At 36.2% G+C, this 25,468-nt stretch overlaps 1 protein-coding gene across 1 annotated transcript; it reads left to right on the forward strand.

Moving 5' to 3' along the window:
• The first annotated feature begins 669 nt into the window (after positions 1 to 669).
• On the forward strand, positions 670 to 25,173 carry ACMSD (aminocarboxymuconate semialdehyde decarboxylase). Its single transcript, XM_009642474.2, has 10 exons — positions 670 to 726; positions 4,230 to 4,274; positions 9,458 to 9,554; positions 12,542 to 12,591; positions 13,919 to 14,155; positions 16,304 to 16,397; positions 18,043 to 18,138; positions 18,610 to 18,782; positions 24,798 to 24,896; positions 25,111 to 25,173. Exons 1-10 carry the CDS (start codon positions 670 to 672, stop codon positions 25,171 to 25,173), a joined length of 1,011 nt encoding a protein of 336 aa, XP_009640769.1.
• Positions 25,174 to 25,468: the final 295 nt, after the last annotated feature.

Consider the following 25,468-nt stretch of genomic DNA (forward strand, 5'->3'; position numbering starts at 1 on the left):
GAGGCATTCTCCTGCCAGATCTTGAGCCAGCTTGAGAGGCTCTAAGCACCAGTATGCAGTAGCATGTGTAAATATCCTAAGTGAACCAATAATCAGTAGGGGCGAAATAAAATGCAGAGCATAGATTTGGCTACAAATCAATAACTCTGTGATTTTTTTTTAATGTAATTTCAAAGAAAATGCAAAGGAAGGAAAAGAGAGTAGATGAGGAGGTATAACTATCTACCAAGGGCATTTTATATGCTCTCTACAAATTATTACAGAATCTAAGAAGGAGAAAGGAGGAAATTCAAGTCAGCATGTTTAATACATTTATTCTAATTCCAATTTATTGAATTATTTTCAATGGTAAACAAGCTTGCATTTTAGATTCTGTGTAAAATAAATCCCTTCATAAGGACAATATAAGCATACATTTTCCCTCAGTCAGCTCTGGTTTATGCATTAACAGGGACTTTCTGCTGGAAGCCTTTGTTCTTCCAGAGAGCCACTCCTCTGGGATTTAGGCTCCCTGGTTGGCCACTGTACCGAGCCCTCCTGATAGGACAGCAGGTGGATCTAAACAGCAACCAGACTTAATAACCTGCTAAACCAGGGACAGTAAGGACAGTAGCAATTACACAGGAAACATTTTCATTGAAAGAGTATTTCTCCTTTGATACTTCAAAAATGAAAATTGATATTCATAGCCACATTCTACCTAAGGAATGGCCTGACCTAGAAAAGGTAATAAGAGTTTAGATATTCAGTGCCTTATACTATCAGCAACCATTTCTACCAATGTAAATTTTGAAAGAGCAATGAATGAGGGGTTCTGTTATAGATATCTCTAGGGTTTTGTCTAATTTGATTTTTTTTCAGCTTTAAGATATTTGTATTGTATTACTTCGCAAAGCAAGAGTCCCAGTAAGAAAGGGATGTAAAACTGGGCTCTGTTCCCCACTCTGTTTAGTCTGAAGCAATTCTTATATTTTTGCTTGGTTTTATGAGAGACATAAAATTGTCAAATGATGATGTCAAATTCCACTTTCTTGAAAAAATCAAAGCTTCAGGTTCCCAAATGGTATTCACTTTTGTTTTAAATAAGAGAAATAAGCAAATATTAGACAAAATTAATATTACCTAAGACAAAATTAATTCACATCTTGTACCCACAGGCATGAAAGTCATTAACTTCAATAAGAGTGGGGTCACTCTAAGTATGGTTAATTGATGATTATGATAATTTTACTAAAAGCTGTTATTTTTCAGTTACTAGGAAGAAGTAGTATATTGTATTAAAAATACAAAATCTCAGTTTTCAGAACACTGAAGCTATAAGTCAACTTTGAATATTTGCATAGTAGTAGTAGTAGTAGTATTCAATGACATAAATTTATACTTGTCAGTAATAATTTTCATCATCCTGTGAAAAGTATTTGTGAATGGAGAGTGTCATTCAGGTTTTCATGTAATAAGTCTAATCTTTTTCTTATTCCAGATTATCAAAACCATGTAGTTGTCTCATTCTGAATTAGGTTTTAGAGTTATTGCCTAAATCACAATTCAATATAGAGATGTCTGATCACTTTTTGACTCATAAGGGACACATCTCCAATGCTACAAAGGGTATTGAAATAGATCACACGAAATTTTATTTATATATAGTTTATACACACATATGTATAAAATTATTTGCAATTAAAAATTGCATTCAGATTTCCAGGATAGCTATTTTTTGTAAGTCTTTAATGTTTCCATTCATGATACAAAATCAAAGCAGAAGAGAGAAGACCTGCATTGTTGCTTCTTTCCTTATTGTAATTCTGTGTTGGTTGTAGTTTGAATGAACATTCTCTGTGTCTGACAGTAGTATGGAACCACTTGATTTCCTTGTGCCTGTCTGACAACAAAAGAATACCATTATTTCAGCCATGCTCTTAGGCATCTGACACACTAATTGAAACTTTGTTTTACACTGTACATTTCTTTCACTTAATTATTTTGAGATTGATGATGGCAAATTCTCAGGTAAGTGTTTCATATACATATTAGCTCTGTTTATCTCTGGTTTTAAGCCTGACAGTCCAGCATCAGTTCAATATTAGCCAGAGAGCAGCTGGAAAATGTAAACAGCATATTAGGAAAAAATCATGAGAAAGCCTGGCATTAAGAATATATATAGGATTATTTCTTTAGTAGTAGTGAAAAATAATGTTGTTATGCATAAAACCTCCTGAAAAGGAATATGCGTTTCCTTGTTTACCTGGGAAGTTCTTTTTAAACATATATTTGAACTTCCCATTTGTAATTATGAGAGCTCCTCAGTGAAAAACACATACACACTGAATAATGTAGGTGAGATGGCATAATTTTTATAACAATTATGTCTGTTTTAAATGGATAGGAGTTTAAATATCCAGACTACAAAGATAGGTTACTCTTGCTTGTTTCAAATTCTGTTGTCCTTGTTTGTGCAATATCCCTATAAAAACACCTATAAAATTCCTTCATTCTGATTTTACATGACTTAAAGAGATTTTTTTTGTCTGTATATACTTTAAAAGGGCAATAAATTCACTGAGATAAAATCACCCCAAGAATCCCTTGATGTTCACGGGTGTACGTCAAGGCTGAATTCACTACTGGTAGACCCTGTAGGCCAGTGTTGCATTTATTTAAACACTGTTAAAGAGGCAAATACCAAGTTTTTAAGTTAATTTCCACCTGCTAGTATTTGTTTCCTCTGTTCTAAAGATTGAGTGATTCGATGGTTTATTAATGGGCCCAGAATAGAAAACAACTCTCAGAATTCCCTAGAGTCCTCTGAAAATTCAAGCCATTAACATAGTTCTCTACATCTCATGCACAGAAAACCAATGAGGCAATTCTAACATGCACACATAGTGCTAAACTTGTATTTTTTTGTTTTCATCCTCCTAAGTACTGAACCTTGAACCTATGACTAAAAAATTATATTGTCAAGATACTTACTTAAGAGCTTTGGAACCCATAATAAGCAAAAAATTCATAGAAATGAATGAAATTAGGACTGTCAGTACATCCAGCTAATAACTGAGGGGAAGAAAGAAGAAAAGTTCAAAAAGAGACCAGTGAGTTTCTCTGTTGCCTAAATGCTCCTTGAGCCCTTTTAAGATACTCATTTCTTGCACAGCCTACAATTGCAATTAGCATGGAGCTAGTGAAAACTTAAAGTTCTCATTAGGTGTCATTCACAAAATTTTCCCTGAACTTAAATCTTTGAGAGATATATATTAAAACGTATAAATTCCTACATTTAAATAAAATATACATAGCTACATAGCTAAACATAGCCAAAATACACACACATAGCCACATAGCTAAACATAGCTGAATAACACGTTACATAGCCTCAATCATTAGCATCTCTGATTGGCTGAAGTCAGGAGGCTTGGCTCTGCACACCTACTTTAGGAGAGCTCACGGTGGCATTACGTAATGATCTGTTATCACAGGAAATTCGGGACCATGTCCAGATTGTTTACACTTCAGTGACAGAAATGCCTGCTCTTACTCAGTTTCCTTTGAAATGTTTCGTTACAGAAAAATGGGAATTCTGAGCATTGTTTCCAGTCTATTATGATATTTCAAGATTTCATTTATTTCTAATCTGATAATTTGTGAAAGTAAAAGGAAATCAGCATCTTTTGTAGGGTTTGGGGTTTTTGCATAAACAATTCTGAATCTCTCTGGAAGAATCAATGAGCATCTAAGCTTCTCCTTTTTAGCTTCTCTTGGCTGTTTAAATATTAATAGACAAGAGACTGACCTTCAGTCCTGCTGCTGAGTCATGGAAGCTGAAAAGTGTAATCAATACATCTTTGTGCTAATGATTAACTGATCACATATTGGAAAATTGTCAGCTCAATTTTCATGTTGCCAAATGCTTGCTTTAATTTTTTCTGTGTTAAAATAATTCCAGTTAGAACCTCAATATAGTAAGCAACTTTAAGCACTTTGAAATCAGTTGTAGGACTTAGTTAAAAATGTTGATCTGGGAGCTAAAAGTTCAGATCTAAAAACACCATTAGGCCAGTCCAGTTCAAATTCAGCACTTATGCTGATGTCAGTGGGGCTACTTGTAGGCTCAAAGCTGAGCATATGCACATTTCTCCTGAATAAGGTACTGCTGGATTGTAAGAACTGAGATTTTTATTATTATTGCAGAGTCCTAACTAGCACTGGCTTTTTTCTTCTTTCTTTCACAGAGATACGGATATGGTGGATGGGTACAGCTGGATCATCACTGCAAGGTTTGGGCTGTTTGGTGCTCTAAGCTGATCTTACATCATCAGGAATAGAAATTCACAGTAAATCTATTAAAAAGCAAAGCAGCAATAAGATTGACGATGTCTTTGATACAGATTTCTCTAGAGGTCTATTTTCTGTGAAGTAATATCACTCCAAGACCTAATATACCTCAGTAGAACTTACTGCTTTAGAGGTGAAACTCACGTTCTCTTGTATGAACCAGTATCCGTTTGTCATCATCATCTCATTTTAACACTTGGAATGGATAGCTCTAAGGAATTCTTTTCAATAAGATAGGTCAACCTAAAGCAGATTCTATGTAGGTTTTTTTTTTAGTTAAATGCAGTCGTCTGTATGAGAAGCAAAAACAAAAGGAACGGGTATTTTAATAAAAGTTAAAAAACTCAGGTGTGAAAATGTCTTCACATCTGAGTGAAAGGAAAAGAGTAATTTCTGTAACTATATGACAAGGAGAACAAGTAGCAGAACATAAGGACAATCCATAGATTTGGGGACCATTATGTCGAAAAGTAGGAGGTCCATTGGGAAGTAAAAGGCAGACTGGGTCTGATTTTACTTCACCTTTCTGTCACCATCCACTCTATACACTTTACAAAGGCATGAACCTGTGCTAACAGTCCATCTGCATTCAGAATCCATCCTAATGGTGACGAAGTTAGCAGAATACGTCTGTTTACTCTGGTGGGGACAGAACTGGTTTCTTAAAGGCTTGGTTCTGATCTCATCACAGAGTAAATCGGCAATAATTTCAGTGCTATTCACAGTGACACAACAATGTAAAACTTCTGAAAGCAAGATCAAAACGTTGCAGTTTCTCTTTTGATAAGAGCATTAAAAAATTACCAGTATTAGTGCTTTTTTTTACAGGAGGGCACAAGGACCTATGAGAGGTAAGGTTGATATGGCAAAATAATTCCCTTTATACATCACTATGTAAGTTAACCACACCAGCTAGTTTTAAGATGTTACCTCTGTTACCATGTAATAACTTTGGCATTCAGATAGCCCTGTCTATCTCAAAACACTGTCAGAGGAAGCCAGTTTCGTCCTGTGATCGATCAGCTTCCCACTCCTAGGAATCTTTTGGAGAGCCTGTCACTGCAAATGTCATTGGCCTCTGGAAGGAGGGAAATTAGACAGATGACATTAAAAAGAGGTCTCAGGAGACCTCAGTTCACTTTCCACCTCACTTCATAGGTACCTGTCCTAACTTGAAATACTTCATCTGTAATTACCTACATAGTAATTGCCTACCATAGCAGTGTTGTGAGTTGTACAGATACAAAAGGGATAAAAGCAATTCAAGGTATTGGCCAGATTAGTTAAGGAAAAAAATAGGAAGACAACAGAAGTTGGGTAGATAAAAGCAGAAGGAACAATTTGGATATAGTAAACTGCAAGACAAAAGATGCAAAGTCTTATAAGAGCATGAATAGCTCAACAAAGAGTGTCAGCACATAACCCACCTAAAGCACGAGAAGAATGCAAATAACTGGCTAAACCCTGCTATGTTATGTAATGGCAGGCTGTATGCACAGTGTTTTACAAGGGTTACTCTGTCTCCGTCTTCTGGAATTCAGATATGATCTCAATATAGGAATTCTATACTGAAAACTAGAGTGGTAAGTGGTAGAAAGATTTAGAACTTAGCATTTTCAGGGTGGCGGTGCCTCTCCCTATGTGGGTGACCTTATAAAGAAAACAGTATCCAGTCTTCTTCAGTGTTTCTTTTTACAACTTGGCTAATTCATTCATCCTCTGTAGAGATTCAACTTTTATTGTCTTTAGAGAAGCAAGACTTGCATCTTCCAGGTAACCAAGGTATTTAAATATATAATGCCTGTTAATTTCAGTGGAACTAGCCATTGCCTCATCTCCTTGTCACTTCGCAAAATCGTGCTTCTTTGTGATTGTATATATGCATACATTAACAGAAAAAAGCTGATAAAATGGATACCACACTGTGTCTATTTATTGCAACCTAATGATATACACACTTTTGTCATTCTACAACATGCAAGGCTATGCTGTCAAATGCCTAACAACCATTTATGAAAAAGGACCACAGAATATGAAGGTTGGGACCAAGAATGAGGAGCAAACAAACACTATGCTGAAATTTCAGATCTGAGTCTAAGCAGGCATAGGAGGAGAGAATATACATGGTAGGTGCAGGAAGGGGAGAATTGTTGGAGACGTTTCTAGCAGCTTAGCTGTTTGTTACAGGTCTGATGCTAAAATTTCTTGCTAAAAATAGTTTGCAAAGGAACTTTGTGGCAAGTCAGTAATAGCCTTATACACTCTGCAGAGAATCCTGTCTAGCCTACTTCTGTCTGAAAATGTTGCATGAAAAAAGTACAAGGCAAAAAAAAATCCTGTTCAGATACATGAAGCTGGGGAAGTTAACTCTTAAGATTAAAAAAAAAAGCAAAAGTTTTTCAGAGCATTCTGTGAAGAAGCATCAGGGTCAAAATGGAAGAAAATAATTATATGCATTTTTAAAGTGCAATTTGGGATGTGACTGAGTAGTTTAGCAATGGGATAATTTTAAATGTAGCTTGCTGAACCAAGTCAGCCTGCTGGACTTAAATATCTCTCTCTTAATTTCCACATAAATTAGTTAAAGCCTTAAATATCAGATAATGTTTAGAATAGAATAGAACAGAATAGTAGAATTCTTCAGCTGTGCCCTTAGAAAATTGTGTTAACCTTGCAAATAAAAATCTCATGTCTTTTATGAGATTTTCAGCACTGCATCCATTGCTTTGGAACCTGAAATTTTTTTTCCTGATCCGTGTTTCATTCTTAATACTGCAAAAAACTCTGAGGATTGTTTCCCAGATGAGGTGTCTGAGTAATTTCTCATTTTAAAAATATCAGATGCAGATTAGTGGCAGTGTCTAGAGACTATAGCAATATGATTCATTTTCCAGTCACAGTGTTACCGGACCAGATCTTTCCATCCTTACATACACAAGCATGAACCTACTCAGATGATCACATTTTGCTTTCCTGCATAATCAAGTTTGTTGTTGCCAACATACAATGCTGTGAGCTTAGCCTTGACCCGTAGAGTGTTCACAAAGAATCAGTTAATGCAAATGAAAATAGCAAACTGTTCAACTAATTCTTCAATGAGAACAGCACATAGCTTATTAGAAACCCTTCCTGTATTGCAAACCCTGTTGCAGCGTTCAGAGAACAACTATTTATCTCAGCATTTAGGTATGAGCACTGTCAAAGTGCTAGTAAAATTACAATCTATCTAATATTGTTTTCAATATTAGCAGAAAAAAAATATACATGAGCAGGTCAGCTGCTATGCCTTAGCTATGTCTGAGGAAAGAATTAAGCTGCCTGTGTTCACAGAAATACAGTAATCCAGTAAAGTCCACATGAACTATTCATATGCAATGCAATGCTCAGTTCTACTCTGTATTTCTCTCAGACCCTGAATATTTTTTCTGTTTATTAGTCCATCTGCAGCAATGCACTGATTTTTTTTTAATATATTGGAGTGTATGGCTAGGTTAACCTTCCTGTCAGGTTGGAAAATCCATTTTACAAGAACCTGAAGTATTTTACCAGAGGATCAGGACTATGTAGTTGTTATTACTGACTGTAATATTTCAAGTAATTTTCACAACCTGTGATACAGCTAACAAGTAACTTGACAGTTTGCCAAGGCAGCACAGTTAGATTTGTTGAAGAGAGCTTTAAAATATTCATTAGGGCAGTATATTTGTGAATGATGTATGAAGTTAATAACAAATTCAAGGTTAAGAACAGTCTGACTTCTCAGAAGGAGGGGACAGAAACCCAGCTCTGCAAGAAGTAGTGAAATTTTATTAGTTATTTCTGGTTTATCATGCTAGTAGGGAATATTCTGATTTAACAGGAATTTTATTTAGAAAAATAGACAGGATCCTAAATAAACTGTGAGGAAAAATAAAGTGGCCTTTGGAGAGAGAGAAAATACCCTTTCCAAGAAGGATCAGAAGGCTGCCCTGCGCTTAGCTTCTGTTTACTGTGAAGGTGAAGGAATAGCTGCGGTGTTTTCTCATGTGGTTTTCAATTTTTAACTGCAGATGCAGTGTCTTCTCTGTCCAATACATCTGCTGCATGACTGCCTTTACCTGTCCCAAATACGCAGGGTCATGTGGATCTTCTGACTTTCATCCATCTCCATTTATCCCTATAGTAGCTTCAAGCATCCAAGAAATACTCAGGCCTTGCAAGTATTGGTGAATTGTATATCAATCAATCAATCATCAATTTGTGCAAGTGTAAGCCAACAGAAAGACTGTTTTGTCTGTCTTTACATGTCCATAGAAGCATGTGGACACCTACAACTGTAACAGATGATTACATTACTTTGCTTAATGTGATGACACTGTGCCTACTTAACATCTTTGGACAACTGGCAAATCAACCAAAATTTAAGTTTAAATAGGAAGTTTCCATGTTCATAGTTAAAGGAACAGTATTTCATGACCGTGAAAATATTTTGAATGTTGTAAGTTTGGGATTTGGTGGTATATGGGGAAGGTATTACACTAATTCAGGTAATGGTTTTATACTGTGTTTAGGTTTTGTTTGGGGCTTTTTTTCCCAAATACAAATTCTTCAATAATTCTTTTTTTTCCCAAGGAGAAAATGTAATATGAATACAACATAATAGGTCTCCTTTTGTCTCAGTATCACTGGTGATATGAAACAACTGGACTGAAATGAATAGAGTTGCACAATTATTTCTGTAGTTACTGGAATCATTGTGATGCTATTGACTTTAAAAGAACATACACATACCCAAGGGGAAAATTTAGCACAGATTTAATTAGAGTATTGTTTTGAGGTCAAAATTTGGTTTGAGGATAAACTTGAATTAAGGTACCTGGTATCTTTTCCAAACAAATGTAGAGTGATATACTTTGCAAAAGAAAGGGGATTTTTTTATTATTAAGAATTAAACCTGAACTATAAATTACTCTTTTATTAATGACTATTTTAAAATAGTCTTTGATTAAAAATAGCTACTGAATAAAAACAAAAGAACAGAATTCTGTCACTGAATTTCTGTAGGGAGCACAATATACTCAAGCGACTACAAATTAGCATGTACTACTTTGTCAGATTTATAATATATGAAAATGTCATTTCACAGGGACAGGCAAAGATGATGAAGGATGGAAAGATTTTTAGAGTTATTCAAGAGAACTGCTGGGATCCAGAAGTACGGATTAAAGAGATGGACCTATCAGGTACCTCCATAAAGGAATTGAAATCATTGTGTTTCATTTAGAATGATAGCAGCTTCTCTGTGCATCTGAAAGTGCTCAATAACAATATCAAAATTAAAAGGTTTAGCATACTGATTCATTAGTTTAAATCTGTTGAAAGTCAGTGAAAACTGATAGGGTTTAATTCAGACTCAACTGGGACACATTCCCGTAACTTTCCTCATTTTCAGTAGCAATTTATTCTCCACATGGGCTCACTGATTTTGGTGGGATTGCTAATACAGTAAGGAACTACTTGACCTAAGGAAGGATGACTGCTTATGGACTTGAAAAGGCTAAACACATTGTGGGTATAAAAGTGATTTACGTAAAAGTTGTTTAAAAGTTTATGTTTACTCATAGGAAATTTTGTATGTTTGTTTCATTTTCTAGTATTTTCTTCTCTTTATATGTCACGACTTCATTCTGTATTTTTGCTAGAGGACTCTGAGCCTAGAGAACCGGTACAATTACTTTCTCAGAAAAGAAAATTTTCCTCATTTAAAGAGAAACTTAAGCAGATGCCAAATTTGCAAATTTGCTTTCCATAGGCCAATCTAGGAACTCAAGGGCTGGTGGGCAATTTATGTAAACACAACTTAGATAATTTTCAGCTACCTCATTTTCACCCTGCAGAAGCAGCATTTCAAACTCCAACCATTAGACATTTAATGGGAATGCTATAATGTCTTTGCAACCTCTCTGAAATATGCTACCTTGACTAGACTGTAATCATTCCCTGAGTTAGCTCAGGGATTTTGGGGATTACTATGTCATTCAACCACAGTGTGGATCATAAATAGCCTTTGGGCATCTTTCCCTTTCAGATATTTCCCCCAACGCTAATGATAAGTTTAAACAAAACAATTCTGCCCCATGTAATTGCTGTAGACAAAGGAAAAACACAGGTGTGGTTTTTTCAAATGTTTGCAACAGCTCTCCAGTAAAGAATCATAAAGCCAACACCACAATATTTCTCCACTAAACAGAGCTCACTGGGTTAAAAAAAAAAATCTAAAACTGTGTGTTACAGCACCATCTGGTGACTTGTGCCATAAAAATGTCCCCTTTCATTACAGCACCCCAGAGATACAGGCATCAGCCACATAAGTGTAAAAAAAAAGGTCTTAGTGCTTTTACTGTTCTTCTAATGATAAAGACTATGGCCCATTTACTCTTTTTCAGTTTACAAAGCTGTAGCTACTTAGTTCAAAGATGGTTTTCTGTAACACAGGCTGAGATAGATTATACACAAAAATTTAACCTTCAAACGTGGCAAATTTTGGAACAAATATGCAGGGTAGTCGCCCAGCTGAACTATCAGTCACTGTAAGGTACTATTAACTCAGAAAGATAACTTACAGCTTGGTTGCTAAAAGGCTTTGGTTTTGCAATGCCCAAGAAATCTTGCCAGCAATAAGAAATGGTAGCCAATGTACCAAAGAGATTAAATTAGTTCTCCTAATCATAAGGCCTGGGTCTATTTGATACACAAACTTATGTCTTGATCCACTCAATAAAACAAGTTATCAAGATAATTCAATAAAACAAGCTGTAAAGGTAATTAACATCACAGTTCTGTGACACAAATCATCGCTCCCTTTTCTTATTATTTTCTCCTTTGTAAAATCCTCTGAATAAGGCATAAAGTAGAGTTTTTTCTGTGCTGATTCTTCTTCTCCCTTAAAGCTAGTGTCTAGGAATGTTCAGCTTGGAAATTTACCCTTAAGGTTTATGTTAAATTTGCTCAGAAGTGTAAAAATGGATTGAAACCAGATACAATGCTTGTTGTGGAAAACATGGTGAATGTTCTCAAACATATTAATCAAATGTCCAGTAGCATACTGGTGGATAATAAACTTAGGCTGTACTTCTGTATATATGTAATTTTGTAGATCTAATCCTTAACCCCAAACCATTGCTGCTGTAGATAATATTAATTAGATCTTCTAAGAGAGATGCCTGAGTCAGCTTCCCCTCTCATTTCCTGCTTAAAACACTGAGAAGGAGGATAAATCATTTTGTTAAATATTCAAGCGCTTTGGCAAGGTCATTGTCATAGAAGAAATTCTCCTAGGGTTTTTTCTGCCATCTTTTGCATTAGTAGTTTCATTACTAAGAATCAAGTTAAATTTTTTAAAGCATTACAGAATATGTTCATAAATTTTACAATCAGACCTAAAATTAAAAAAAAAATATCGTTTTGCATGTAACTATTTAGTGAAGTCCTAATTATTGTTTATTGTTTCTTCTGTTGTTAAACTGCTCAGTTCGTTGTGTTCGTTCCTGTAACCTGTCACACAGAAAATTATGGTATAGATTTGTGTTTGAACAGAAACCAAACAAAATAAACTTAATTCTCTTTATGGCTAACATCAAAGTTATATTTAGAACCAGACAGATTTTCTTATACTTAAAACTTCAGTAGTCCAGACACAGAATGAAACCTAACACGATACAGCTTTGGGGAAGACTTAGGAAAACGTTGTTTAACAACCATTGTTGATAAGGTTGTTTATCTTTGAGCTATTTTACATATTTATTTATTAAATGTATATGATAATCATGACCCCAAAGTAAACTTAAGATACTGTATTCTGTTGGTTTAATGTCACATTCATTTACGTGAGAGTAACATTAAATTGCTATTTTAATTAATTGTTCACGTGCACACCAAATACTTCTGAAATCAAACTACTGTTTCACAAATAGTCTCGTATGAGTATGAAAGTGTTGTTTTTCTTTCTACTTAGCAAAAATATTCCAATCCTAATAAACTGATACACTACAAGATTTATTACCATGATCATTAATTAGCAAAAAAAAGATTCTATCCACGTCACTGTTTAAGCAGTCTTTCTTACTATTAAAGCTTTTGCCTTCTACCTTTCAAACCAAAGTGCTCTCTTATTTTTAACATTCTTACCAAAAAAAAAAAGAAACATTAATAACTGCTTTTTCTTATTCAGGAGTCACAGTCCAAGTCCTTTCCACAGTCCCTGTAATGTTCAGCTACTGGGTAGGTTCCTACTGGTATATTTTGTAATTCATGTCTTACATAATTAAAAAAAAAAAAATGCATCCTCCTATAAATTAGGTGATTGAAGTAGTCACTAGAGCACTGAAGTAAATGGGGAATTGTTCTGCCGTGAAAAACAAAAGACAAAAAAATAGTCCAGGTATCAGAAGAGCCATCAGGGTGTCCTGGCAAAGCTCCACTCTGGAGTACACTCAGTGAGAAAGAATGACATGACAACAACAGAATTTCTCCTGGGGACCTTCTGGGGGTAGCTGGAAACAGGCAGAGAGAATTTACACGGCATGAATTCATGGTTAGCAGGTAGACATGTATGTACAGATTCCATGAAAGCTAGACATCAATTAGTGTTTCCTCATGAAAAAAAGAAGTAAAAGATACGTTTGTGGGTTTGTCCCACTTTCTTTTAAATGTGGCATGGGACTCATTGACCTAGAATGCTTTGAATCTTAAAATGCAGTAGCAAATTTAAATTAATATGTTCCCTGCATGGTGATATTGAATGCGTCAAAGAAATAAAAATAGTCTGAGGAGATAAATCATACCAAAATGCTGTTCTAAATACATTCTCAATTTGACTATTTAGCTATGTGTACAAGTCGAGTTGTTATACATAAACAGATATGCTACACGAAAAATCATTGTATTAAGCCCACATATAAGTAGTACCACTGATCTCCAGAATTTCCTATTGGGCAACATATCTTAAAAATTTTATTCTGGTATTTATGGGAATATTTTCCATTAAATATGTATTAGGATGAAAAACAAGAAACTGATTGTGTGGATATTGCAGTTCTCGTATTAGAATTATGACTGTTACCTCCTTCTAAATGTTAGAGAGGTTTGCTCAAGTTCTCTCTGTAGAATTCTCGTGCTCCAGCATCTCACATTTCTTACTTTTATCTTTTCAACTCCAATAATAGGAGAGTAAATATTCACTGCTATGTTTAAAAATTATATGCTGAGGTTTTTTCATTGGGATAAACAAAACCAGAGGACTGGTTTACACAAAAGACCAGATATTTAAGTGCATCAGCAACCTGGGCTTTATTACACTCATCCTGAGCAGTAAAGCCAACGGCAGTTGATAAAATATTCAAGACAAGAAGCAGAACTGCACCCAGAGGTTTTAAAGTGAGGCAGAATTTAGCCGTACTGGTTTCCAGCTATTCAGAACTGTAAAGTAAATTTTAGGTTCAAATCCTGTCTCTGAATTGTTTGCAGTGACATTTATCCAATATCTTCCAAAGGTGATAACATTTGAGAACTATATTTTAATGTACTGTTCTGCTTAATATCTCACCAGGCCAAACCTCAGGATACTTTAGATCTAGCCCAGATATTAAATAATGACTTAGCTGCTACAGTGAAAAAGTACCCCAAGAGGTTTATTGGCTTGGGTACCTTACCTTTGCAAGCTCCGGACCTGGCTGTGAAGGAAATGCATCGCTGCGTGAATGAACTTGGATTTCCTGGAGTACAAATAGGATCTCATGTCAATGAACGGGACCTGAATGCACCAGAACTGTATGATATTTATGCTGTGAGTAGATGTTTCTTTCCTTATTTTGGGGAATTCTGTGATACGGAATTCTGTCTAAAAATATCTTGGGACATGTTCAGTCATCAACTAAATTCATACATACATTAAAACAACTGAGCCTTCTAATCCGCTCAGTGATCAGAGAGATTCAGCTTTAATTATATATGATAATTCATTATACAATATAATGACAATAATACTATATAAAACATTCTGAAACATACTTTATAATAATTAATAACAAAATCCTTTTATGATATGAGTTCTCACTGTGGAGTTGCTGTCTTGGTTTGTGAAGATAAGCACAGTCTCCGATAAAGCATTTCTGTATTGTTTGCTTTGGTATTCAAGTTATCGTATCCAATCTTACTGAGATAATTGATAAAACCCTCTGAGATTTTCAGAGATATGTGTAGAGCCAAAGTACCATACAGAATTATGCAAATGGGACCAAAAGTTCCAAACTGAATGTGTTGATTATAAAATGAATTTATAGATTGCATTTCTTAAATAGCCTGAGGTCCAGATGAGGATGATCATTTGTCTAAATTATGGGGTTTAATCAATGTACATTCTGTATCTGTTTCACAGGTTATTATAGCTATCAGCTTGAAACTGATCCATAGAGGTTATTTTTCAGAATGCTCAATTTATTCAAGAATCCTGTTAGTGCAGCATCTGGACTATTTGTTTTTATGGTCATGCACAGTCAGTTATCAACTTCCACTCTTGGAGATGCATGCATTCACAGAATCACAGCATGGCTGAGGTTGGAAGGGACCTCTGGAGGTCATCTGGTCAAGCAGGGCCACCTAGAGCCAGATGTCCAGGACCATGCCCAGGTGGCTTCTGAATATCTCCAAGGATGGATCTCTGGAAAACCTGTGCCAGTGCTCAGTCACCCTCACAGTAAAGAAGTGTTTTCTGATATTCAGAGGGAACCTCCTGTGTTTCAGTTTGTGCCCATTCATTGCTTCTGGTCCTGTCACAGGGCACCACAGAAAGGAGCCTGGCTCCATCTTCTTTGCACCCTCTCTTTGGGTATGGATAAGATCCCCTCCCCAAGCCTTCTCTTTTCCAGGCTGAACAGTCCCAGCTCTCAGCTTTTCATCATAATCGATCTCTTATACTCTACATTCTTCATCTTATGTTTAACACATGTAGGCAGTAACCTCTATCACTTTCAGAAACATCCCTGGATAATAAAGATTGTGAAATTAAGCCATATATGATAATGAACTTTATCACTCTACCAAGACAGTTATTGACTTGCTATTTTTAGTTTACAAATGTAGATGGCAATTACTCCCTTACAATCCAAAAGTTGCAGCTTTATTTATGCATGTATGGGTAAATAAACCCAAATTTTTCAAACGTGTGATAATCTCCTTAGCAACAAGAGGAGGTCCAGAAATACATCTCACAAAACGAAGCTGTTAAATCCTGGTTAAGCATATGAATGACTTTGATGACTATATATTTAAATTTAAGTACATAGTTGAATTACTCAGTCAGAATCAGCATCCTATATTGTTCTTCTGTTTTCCTTTCCAAAGATGTCAGTAATTTTGGAAAAATTCATATACTTGAGTGGAGATGGATTATTGATCAGAATACAGCTAGATTTCGAATTCTTAGGGTGGATTAAGAATAGTTTTAAGCCAGGCAGAGGGCCAAAGGGGACACATGTAGTGCAACAGCAATGAAAATTCCTGAATACAGCTGGAACAATTCTACAAAACCATCCTAAAAATGGTTCTATAAAACATTGTGAGAATTCATCCTCATATGTGTAATGAAACCAAAGGAATGCTAGTTTGAGCCGAGTTTTATACTGCACCATGGCTGACAAACACAACTAAAAAAGCGTTTTTGTACCGCATTAATCTGAGGAACACTTGTCTTACTAAAAATATATTTTCATCGGTGTTTCCAGTCCTGTAATCTCAAAAAGAACTTTGAAACTGAGTGAGGACCTCAGGATCTGGCCCAGCGGAGCAAATATAACCAACTATTGCTTATAGTTCTTACTTCTGGGCCTATTTTCATTACTAGTACTAATGCTCAGTGCAATTTTGCAGGCAATCTTTAAAGCACAGCTAAGAAGTAAGATGCATTTTGGTATGATTATTTTTCTTTTTGCTGTAGGCTGCTGAACAACTAAATTGCTGTCTCTTTGTGCATCCCTGGGACATGCAGGTAGATGGAAGGATGTCCAAATATTGGTTTCCCTGGCTAATAGGTGAGTCTATATTTACTTTGCTTAATCTACATATATGAATTGTCACTGTATTATGCCCAGAATATTGCTGCAAAGATACTAGTTCAGGGAAAAACTACATGATTTTCTATCCAGCTCTTTTTTTTAAATCAAGTACTATGATTAATCAGTTGTGTAAATTCAGCAGTCATTTGCTTTTAAGCTTGTTTAGTTTCTCTAACTTTTAAATACCTAGAATTAAAATTATTCAGACTAGCAGCAGAACCTAGTATTCTCTTTTGTCCTAAATACAGAGAGCAGATGACTAGGGAAAATTGAATTGTCTTTGAAATGAGCTCCTCAAAAATAATGTGAGTAAATGAAGGAGTAGGCAAACCCAAACATTACTTCCTAGAACTGCTTGGATTATTTCCTAGAAATAGGTTGATCAGAGAGGAAATAAATCTAAGTTCACATCAACTATAGCTGAAACAACATGTACTTTGAAAGCTCCTCGTAGATGTGGGGAATTATCTAGTTCCTGTTTTTTTCCCCATCTGCTATGTAAATCAGAACAACATTGAGTAACAGGAGGTAGGTTGTACTGCTACCTAGAAGCAGTATAGACCTGATTCCACCCTCACTTACTCTGTTTCGAATTGTTTTGTTTTGCATGGTTTTGCACTGCCTCTATTCAATAGAGGTGTTCTGAAAAATACATGTAATGTCCATATAATAAATGTTCTGCAATATACATTGGAAAATCTGTGTCCCAATCACCAGTGCATTATCTTAAAACAGTATCAATTAGTCTTAATCAGAGCAAGCTCAACAACACAGATTTTAAAAGAGACTAAAATTATTGCATTTACTTAACAAAGTATAACTAAAAGACTTTCCTACTAAGCCTAATAAGGCTTTGCATCTGAGCATATGGTAAAACATTAACAGAAGACAACCTTTTGAGCTGGATAGGTGTTGTTTCCCCCATAGATGAGGGGAACTCAGTTCTTAATTCCATGCTGGATATCTAAAGTTAGGCACCTAAATGGCATGATATTCTAAGTATGCTAGGTGTGCTCAGAAACTGAGGTCTGAAATAGGAACCTTAATTGCTGTCACATTCCTAACACTGGGCATCCAAGTTACCCAGTGATGAAGAGAGAGAGAGGTTATTTCTAAACTGTAGGAACTGGCACCATGTCATAAGTAAACCCCCAATCTGTGTTGGACTATACACCAAGATACTTGCCCCACTTTCCCCAAAAAGAAACCCAGAAGCACAAGTAAGAAGAGAACCTGGCGTATTCCAGACTTGTCTCTGAGCTAGGAAAACTCGGAAATCATAGAATCATAGCATCATAGAATGTTTTGGAAATCAAGCCTGTACCGCGCAGTTCAGGACATACCCAACCTGCCTGTCAGCTGTCCTAGTAGTGTAGGATAAAAACTGGGCTTAGAATTCAGAAGATCTTAGCTTCCAGTCCTGTGTCCTCATTTCAGTTAATTACTGTTCAGTTCTGTGTTCCTGTAATAGAAATAATGCGTAACCTTTGGCAGCTGCTCTGTAACTATTATTTTTTCAGTAGGCTGAAGGCTAATTGAAGAAAATGAAGATAACATTTAAAACTCAAATAGGAAAATAAAAAAGAAAACTCTCATCCAATAAAGCTGTTTTTGTTCTTAGGCATGCCAGCAGAAACAACCATAGCCATTTGCTCCATGATTATGGGAGGAATTTTTGAAAAGTTTCCTAAGCTGAAAGTTTGCTTTGCGCATGGAGGTAAGTAATATACCATGTGAAACACCTGTTCTTTGGTTGAGCATGGTACAGTTGTATTTTCCGGTATGCCAGCTAATAGGGTTACCACTTTAAGCCTGCCACCAACTGAGTACTATTACCCCAAAGGAGGTAATGTGCCAGATTGGCTGCTAGTATGAACACTCCCTAGCCTGTTTCAGCCAGTGTTTGAACTGTTATGATAGCCTTTAAGGCAAACGAGGAGGAAGGGGAGATGGGAGATGGTTTGGGGAACGGGACAAGGAAGCAGCAGGAGGAATTGGGGCATCAAGGTAGTGAAACAGTGGGGAAAACAGAGAAAGAAGCTAGTGAAGAGAAAGGAATAAAAAATTGCTGGTGCAGAGTGCTGTCTTTCTAAATAGCTGACAGTAAAACTTACAGGTCTCTTGATAATGTGGCTTTTTTTCTTCCTGCATATTTTCAGCTTCTGTTACTAAAAATTTCTTCTTGCAGGTGGAGCTTTTCCATACACAGTGGGGCGAATCTCCCATGGCTTCAATGTGCGCCCTGATTTGTGTGCAGTGGATAACAAGGTGGATCCAAGAAAATACCTTGGTTCATTTTACACAGACTCTCTTGTCCATGATCGTGGTGCACTAAGGCTGCTAACAAGTGTAATAGGAGAGGTGAGTTTTAATGCTTCCAGAAGCAGGTGAGTCACTCTTTAATCCTCTATGAAATAGAAGAAGAAAGCAGGAAGAAGACAGCATAATCTCCCAGTAAAGTCAGAACCTGAGCTATTATAAACTGATGGGCTTCTGCCATATTGATAACGTTTTTACTATATGGAGTTATTGAAATGGTGGTTTTAATCTAGGAAATCACGCACTGTGAACCTTAGTTCAGTGAGGCTAGTTCCTTGTGAAAGGTTGTTCGGGATGGAACTGCAAGCAGACACTGCTTCATTTGGAACCTTGTTTTCAAATGGGTTCATTTTCGAATTCATGTGTATACTTGAAGAAATAAGTTGTATTTCCACTTGGGAAGTTACAGGCAGAAAAAAGTCAATAATAAAGTTTTTATGAGGATGCTGGAGAGCACATTAAACATCATGGGTTTGCAAAAATATTTTAATTGTTAGAGTAGAGGGTCAAGAAATCTTTGTAGTTTAGCAACCTGTTTACATCATGTACAGCATGTGACAGAAAAATCAAAAAACATTCAAATAATTCCTTCTTATTAGTAAACGCTCAGGAAGGGGTTGAAGATGGCATCACTCCTGCCAACTTCCAATGGATCACTACAAATCTGAATGTTTTCTTTCTCTCTACAGAAAAGATACTGTTGATTTCCCATTTTCATCTCTAACAGTCTGAACGGGTTACTGCAATAAGCCTGTACTGCAACTGGTACAGAAGTGACTTGCCTAGGCCAGCCAAAAATAATAATGCAGAACTATTGCTTTCTTTATTGTGGTACTCAACCCGTTGAAGTTTCAAGGGGTCTCAACCCTTTGAAATCCATGGGGTTTCAGTCTACGCTGCACAGTAAATCTGTAGCTTTGAGACTGGATTTCTGCCTGCAGCTCCCCTACAAGCTCCCCTTGTGCCTTTCAGGAAAACTTTGCATTTGAAGATTCATGAAAGTTCAACGAAGTGACAGCACAACTACAGCTTGAAACAATACTACAGAAAGGTTTTGTAAAGTATTATGTATGCATACAATAACAGTACAGCTCTAAGGGGAGGAGAGAGAATTCCTCTTTCTCAAATCCACCATGAACCAAAAATAGATTTATGAGAGCACCCCATAAAATGTGCAAAGAAACTACCATGAGGCCTCGTTCCATTAAAAACAAGTAAGATAAAACCCAGGTCAGTTTACTTGTCAAGAGATCTGCTAATAACCTGTTAGTATTGGGAATTTCTTATAACATCAGTGGGTATCAACTCATGTGGCATTTGCTGAGCTCTTTCCATACATATAGACATGTTATAGCGGGGTTTTTGGCAGTGCTAGTCCTAGTGAACAGTGATGGAGAGATCTCCGTGTCAGGGATGAAGTTTTAGGCACCAGGTGGGTTACTAACAAAATACTAGGGCTCCAGCCCATTATTGATTTCTGTTAATTTCTGTTACCAACCTCTAAGTAGTAAATACATCATGGTCAACAGCCCAGGACTGTTTATTATGCATTACCTTTTGAATCTAATTGTAGCTTACAGTAATCAAGTGGCTCTAAGTAATTTTTAAAATAGATTTTAAAATTTTACCACATGATGTGCACTTCCATTTTACAAGACACCCAAAGGCTTGTAGAGTAACAGTTCAGCACTTGCCCTCAGTTATCTCCTTTTCTGAGAAGTCTCCCCACATGTAGACCGTGTTCAGCCTAAGTATAGTCTCATTCTACATGCAGTTACAGTACAGCAGGGATGAGTCTAGCTCTTGAATATTAAATTGCCATGTTTAGGTGGTCAGGTTCTTTTTTGCCAAGGAGACAAGAGTACTTGCTTGTTTCTTTTTGTTCCATTTTAAAATGTTGGGAGATGTATTTTGCCATTGTTAGAAAGACCTTGGTAAATTAGAAGCTGTGTGACTCAGCATGGCAGGGACCAACAGATTCTTTTTTCTGGGCTAATGCTGGTTTGAAGCTGAACTATAGATGTCAAGAGCAAAGCAGGACAGAAAGTACAACAGGATGTTTAATCTAGTGCTGACAGCTTTTTTTTCTGTTTTAACTTGTATAGAATGCAAGTCTCATAGCAGTTCTGCTTTAGAGTAACAAGTTAGCTTTGTATCTCAAGGCTGCTCTAAGCTAGGGCTGTTGTGGGAAAGCTGCTGTCTTTGCACCACACTTAAACTGTAATTTCTCTACCTTTCTTCCTAAGAAGTGACACATAAACTCTGGCCCTGAATCATGATTAGTCTTTGCAACTGAAATTTGGTTGTTGGAGGAGAGAGAGGTTATGGATTCTAATTCGGTAATCTAAAAGTCACTCAGCAATAGCCTCTCTGGTGTCTCGTTTACTTTGTCAACAGACTTCTGAAATGAAGTTCCTTAATGCAATGCATTTGACCAGCGTATTACATGGGATGTTGGTGTCTTCTTTAATTCTCCTCTGAGTATTTTGAGCTCAAGCAGTGTGACATCAGGTGGAAGCGCAGTGCTGAAAAGTCATGAGTCAGACCCCAAAAACTTAAATGCTTTTAACACTCCAGAGAGCTTGAAAAAACTGCATTTTCTTTCTCTTTTTCATAGATGAAGGCATCTTATCCTTGAAAAAAAACCATTCACATCACATTTTCAAGCTTTACTTTGTAAACATGAAGATTAAAACGTTCCCTCTTTTTTCCAACGGAAGTTGCTATTCTTACATAATACCATTCCAAGAGTCAAATGCTTAAAAAAAACACCAAATATCTCAGTGTTTTTAGTGCAGTCGTGTTGGCAGAATAACAAATATAAGATGAATAAATGCTGGGCTAAAAACAATGTGATTGGGTCTTGAGGATGACACTGTGACTTTATGGGCTGAAGGTTTGAAATAGGACAGCTCTCTAGGGTGTAGCTAAGAGCTGTGTGGGAAGGGCATCAGCGTGTGTGAAGATGTGCTTAGACATGGCTTCAAGTCCCTAGGGAACAGCCGTTACCTGGCATCAGAATGTAATGTGTTGGCTTTGAGCTTATGAATACTAAAATCCAGTGACAGCTGTGATGAGTCATGTACATTTAACTTCATCCCTTCCTAGTTTTGGGTGCAGGTTAATTGGAGCCTATCCCAGTTAAAGGAAGCAGAAGTGTACATTTCAGAGAAAGAATTCTGTAAGACTGCAAAATTGCTGCAGTCCTTTGCTCCCCCCATGATGAGGTACCATGAAGCGAATATAAATATACACAAAATCCCTAATGATGCTGGCTATAAAAAGTGAAGAACTGGGTTGACAGGGGATTAAATGATTCAGTGTATCTCTGCAAAAAATTCCCCATAGTGATTCCTCAAGAGCCAAAAGTTTACCCAAAGGTAAAACATTCTCTGGCCAGAAGTTGGAGCTGAACTGGCTAGAGCAACATGGCCTTTTTTTAAGATGTGTCCTGATAGTAGGAAAGAAGGTGAGATTCAAGGCAAATACAATTTTTCACTAATGTAAGAGGACAAACTCATGCTTGATGCTCTTTGAGATTCATTTTAAGATTCGGGTCCCTACTACTGTGAAAAAAGTTCTGTTGGTAGAAGGGTCCACTGAGATTAGTAGGGACCTTTCTAAAAGGAGAGATGCACTAATTAACGTATCAAACCCTTTAGGGGTCCTCTAGAGAAAACTTACTTTGTTCATATCCTTTGGAATAATATAATAATACATCTGTTATACCAGGAGCATTATTTATCTGCAGACTTCACAGCACTTCTCTGAGGCTGGTTGCTAAAGACAGGTATTGCAGTCCCCAGTTTATAGATGGATACAAAACTGAATCTCAAAGAGTATGAATGACTAGCCTGATATTGATAGTAGCAGAGCATAATGCTGCTTCTAAATTTTTCATACTAATTTACAGCTCTTAATTTTACTGCTGATGAATAGATCACATGATTAGCTGTGAAACAGTTTAAGTTAGAAAAAAATAAGAATATAATTGAAATAATATATCTGTTATTCCAATGAGGGGGTGGGATTTCTTCCTACCTTGGTACATAGGAGACGTAAACAAGAATGTACAAACCTTCCTGGCTTACTTAACCTTGACTAATAAACAGCTAGGCAAATACTGGGTTTCTTTCTCCTTTTCTTAGAAAGCCATTTTCTCATATCAAGCTAGTGCATTTGTTGATTGGGTTTTTTTATATATATGGCATACATTATTTTTTGTGTCTGAAGAAAATTTCTTGGTATCAGATTGAATATTATAAATAAAAGAATGTATTTAGCTGCTTAAACGTACCCACATCCAAATATATTTTGCTTAATCTACATTCAGAAGTTGATTTAGTATACAGAGGAGTATAAACTCATCTATTCTAATCTTATGGCAACACTTCTATAATAAATTGTAACACAACAATATGGGACAGAACAATAGAACGTGCATCTTCTGCTTGGATTTTGTATAAGGTTTTGATAGGTTCTTTCAGAGACTCTCGGGTGACATCTACTGGAGGTAAAAAAAATAAAAATTAAAAAAGCATTTGACAAATAAGAAAAACGAATCACTTCATAAAATAACTGAAATATGTTTTCTTCACCCTATTTCAGTATTGGTAACCGAGTTCAAATATTATAACAAGTGCCCCAAATTCATGAGCTTGACTTCAAATTCATGAGACATTTAAAACCATATATTTTTAATGAAAACTGTGGTTTTCAAATATTCAGGTCTCCAGGAGATGAAGCTTAAAGGAAAATAGACTTTTGATAAAATCAAGAGAGGTGCCAGTATGCACTACCCAAGGCAGGTAAAATGGGGAAATATCATTCCAGTGTGAAAATGAACCTATAACAATGTGGATCAGCTGAGGATCTGCCTATTTCTTTCATCTCTGATAACAGGAATGGCGCATATAGATTTTTATTGAATTTTCTTTTCACTGACTTGCTTTCAGAAACAGGTATCATGCCACTCATATTCTCAGATACGTGTTTTAAATGCACAACTAATATCCAATCCCAGTTAAAGACAATGACATTTAAAAAAACCAATAAACTTACAAAAATATATGAAATTTTGTAAATGAGATTGTTTTTGTTATCTGAAGCTGAATACTAGTTAAATAGAATACTTTTTTAAAAATTTAAATATTTGTAGTAATTCTACATTGCACCATGCTTTAAGTATTATCACATTGCAATTATTACAGCTTTTAAAGTATCACATGAAAGATAATTTTGATTGCTTTGTACATTTTATTACACATTCTTCTCACACATATATAATTTCAAGCTTGTGGGTGCGTCTCTACGTGTGTGTATATAGTCCGGAATTTCAAATTCAAGAATCCAAATCCTAGCATCTTTTCTGAGGTTGATTGAGAAGTTCCTGAGATTCTTAAAAAAACTGTGTCAAAATCTCTCATGCTCTTTTTGGATTGCACACAACAGTGCAGAGCATGTAATAAACATGAAAAAAAACCAAAAAGTAAGTGAAGAAACAGAAGAAAGAATTCTGTGAACTCTTTAATGGCCATTTAATTATGGCAATACTTAACAAAGATTAATCATTGCATTTGAGGCAAACTACTTGCAGAAGCAGTACGAGTAGTGTAAGAGAACAATAGATGCCTTTCTGTTACATTTCAGACCAGCACCACAGTACAGAAAATCAATCTGAGTAGGAAATTACCATTTGTACGGTATTCACCTGAGCAATATACACTCATTCCCATGGGCCTGGGATTTGCATTTTGAACTTCCTGTGTGTCAGAATAAAAATACACCAAACTTCAGTAAGACACCACAAAGACAATAAATAACCTGTACTTCTTTCAAACTTAAATTCACCCAATAAACTCGAGTCATTGTTTTCAAGTTTTGCATTTTTCCTAATGAAAGCTGGAACCCAACGATTATCTTAATACTCACTTTCATAATTAATCAGTCCAATATATACATGTAATTTCCTGTGGTTTATTGTAAATTCCAGAAAGCACGTGCAACTGTATTGTTTAGTGTTACCAAAAAATGTACAACATGTTTTTTTATTACCAGGACAAAGTTATTTTGGGGACAGATTACCCATTTCCACTTGGGGAACTGGAACCTGGAAAATTGATTGATTCAATGGAAGAATTTGACAATAAACTGAAGGTATGATCTTTACATTTGGGGGGTTTTTTCCCTCCTTGTTAAGCCTCTGGTTTTAGACCTGAGATAAAACACTGAAAAATCAGTGCAGTACATTGATTTCTGCAGAGACTTTAGTCTTTTTGCAGCAGTTAATTTTAAAGCATGAGTAAAATCATTTGAGTAGAATACAAGTAAAGCACACATAAAGGTATATATGTGTGTTTTGTTTTTACAGGATAAACTCAAGGCTGGCAATGCTCTGGAATTTTTGGGTCTGAGCAGAAAACAATTTGAATAATTATGAAGATATTAAAGAGACCAAATGTTGTGGTTTAATCCCAGCTGGCAGCTAAGCCCCACACAGCCGCTTGCTCATTGCCTCCCCGGTGGGACGGGGGAGAGAATCAGAAGAGTAAAAGTGAGAAAACTCGTGGGTGGAGATGAAAACAGCTTAATAGGTAAAGCAAAAGCTGCGCACGCAAGCAAAGCAAAGCAAGGAATTCATTCACTGCTTCCCACGGGCAGGCAGGTGCTCAGCCATCCCCAGGACAGCAGGGCTCCGTCACGCATAACGGTGACTTGGGAAGACAAAC

The sequence above is a fragment of the Egretta garzetta genome, unplaced genomic scaffold, assembly GCF_000687185.1.
Source record: "Egretta garzetta isolate BGI_Z169 unplaced genomic scaffold, ASM68718v1 scaffold197, whole genome shotgun sequence".
Taxonomy (NCBI): Eukaryota; Metazoa; Chordata; class Aves; order Pelecaniformes; family Ardeidae; genus Egretta; species Egretta garzetta.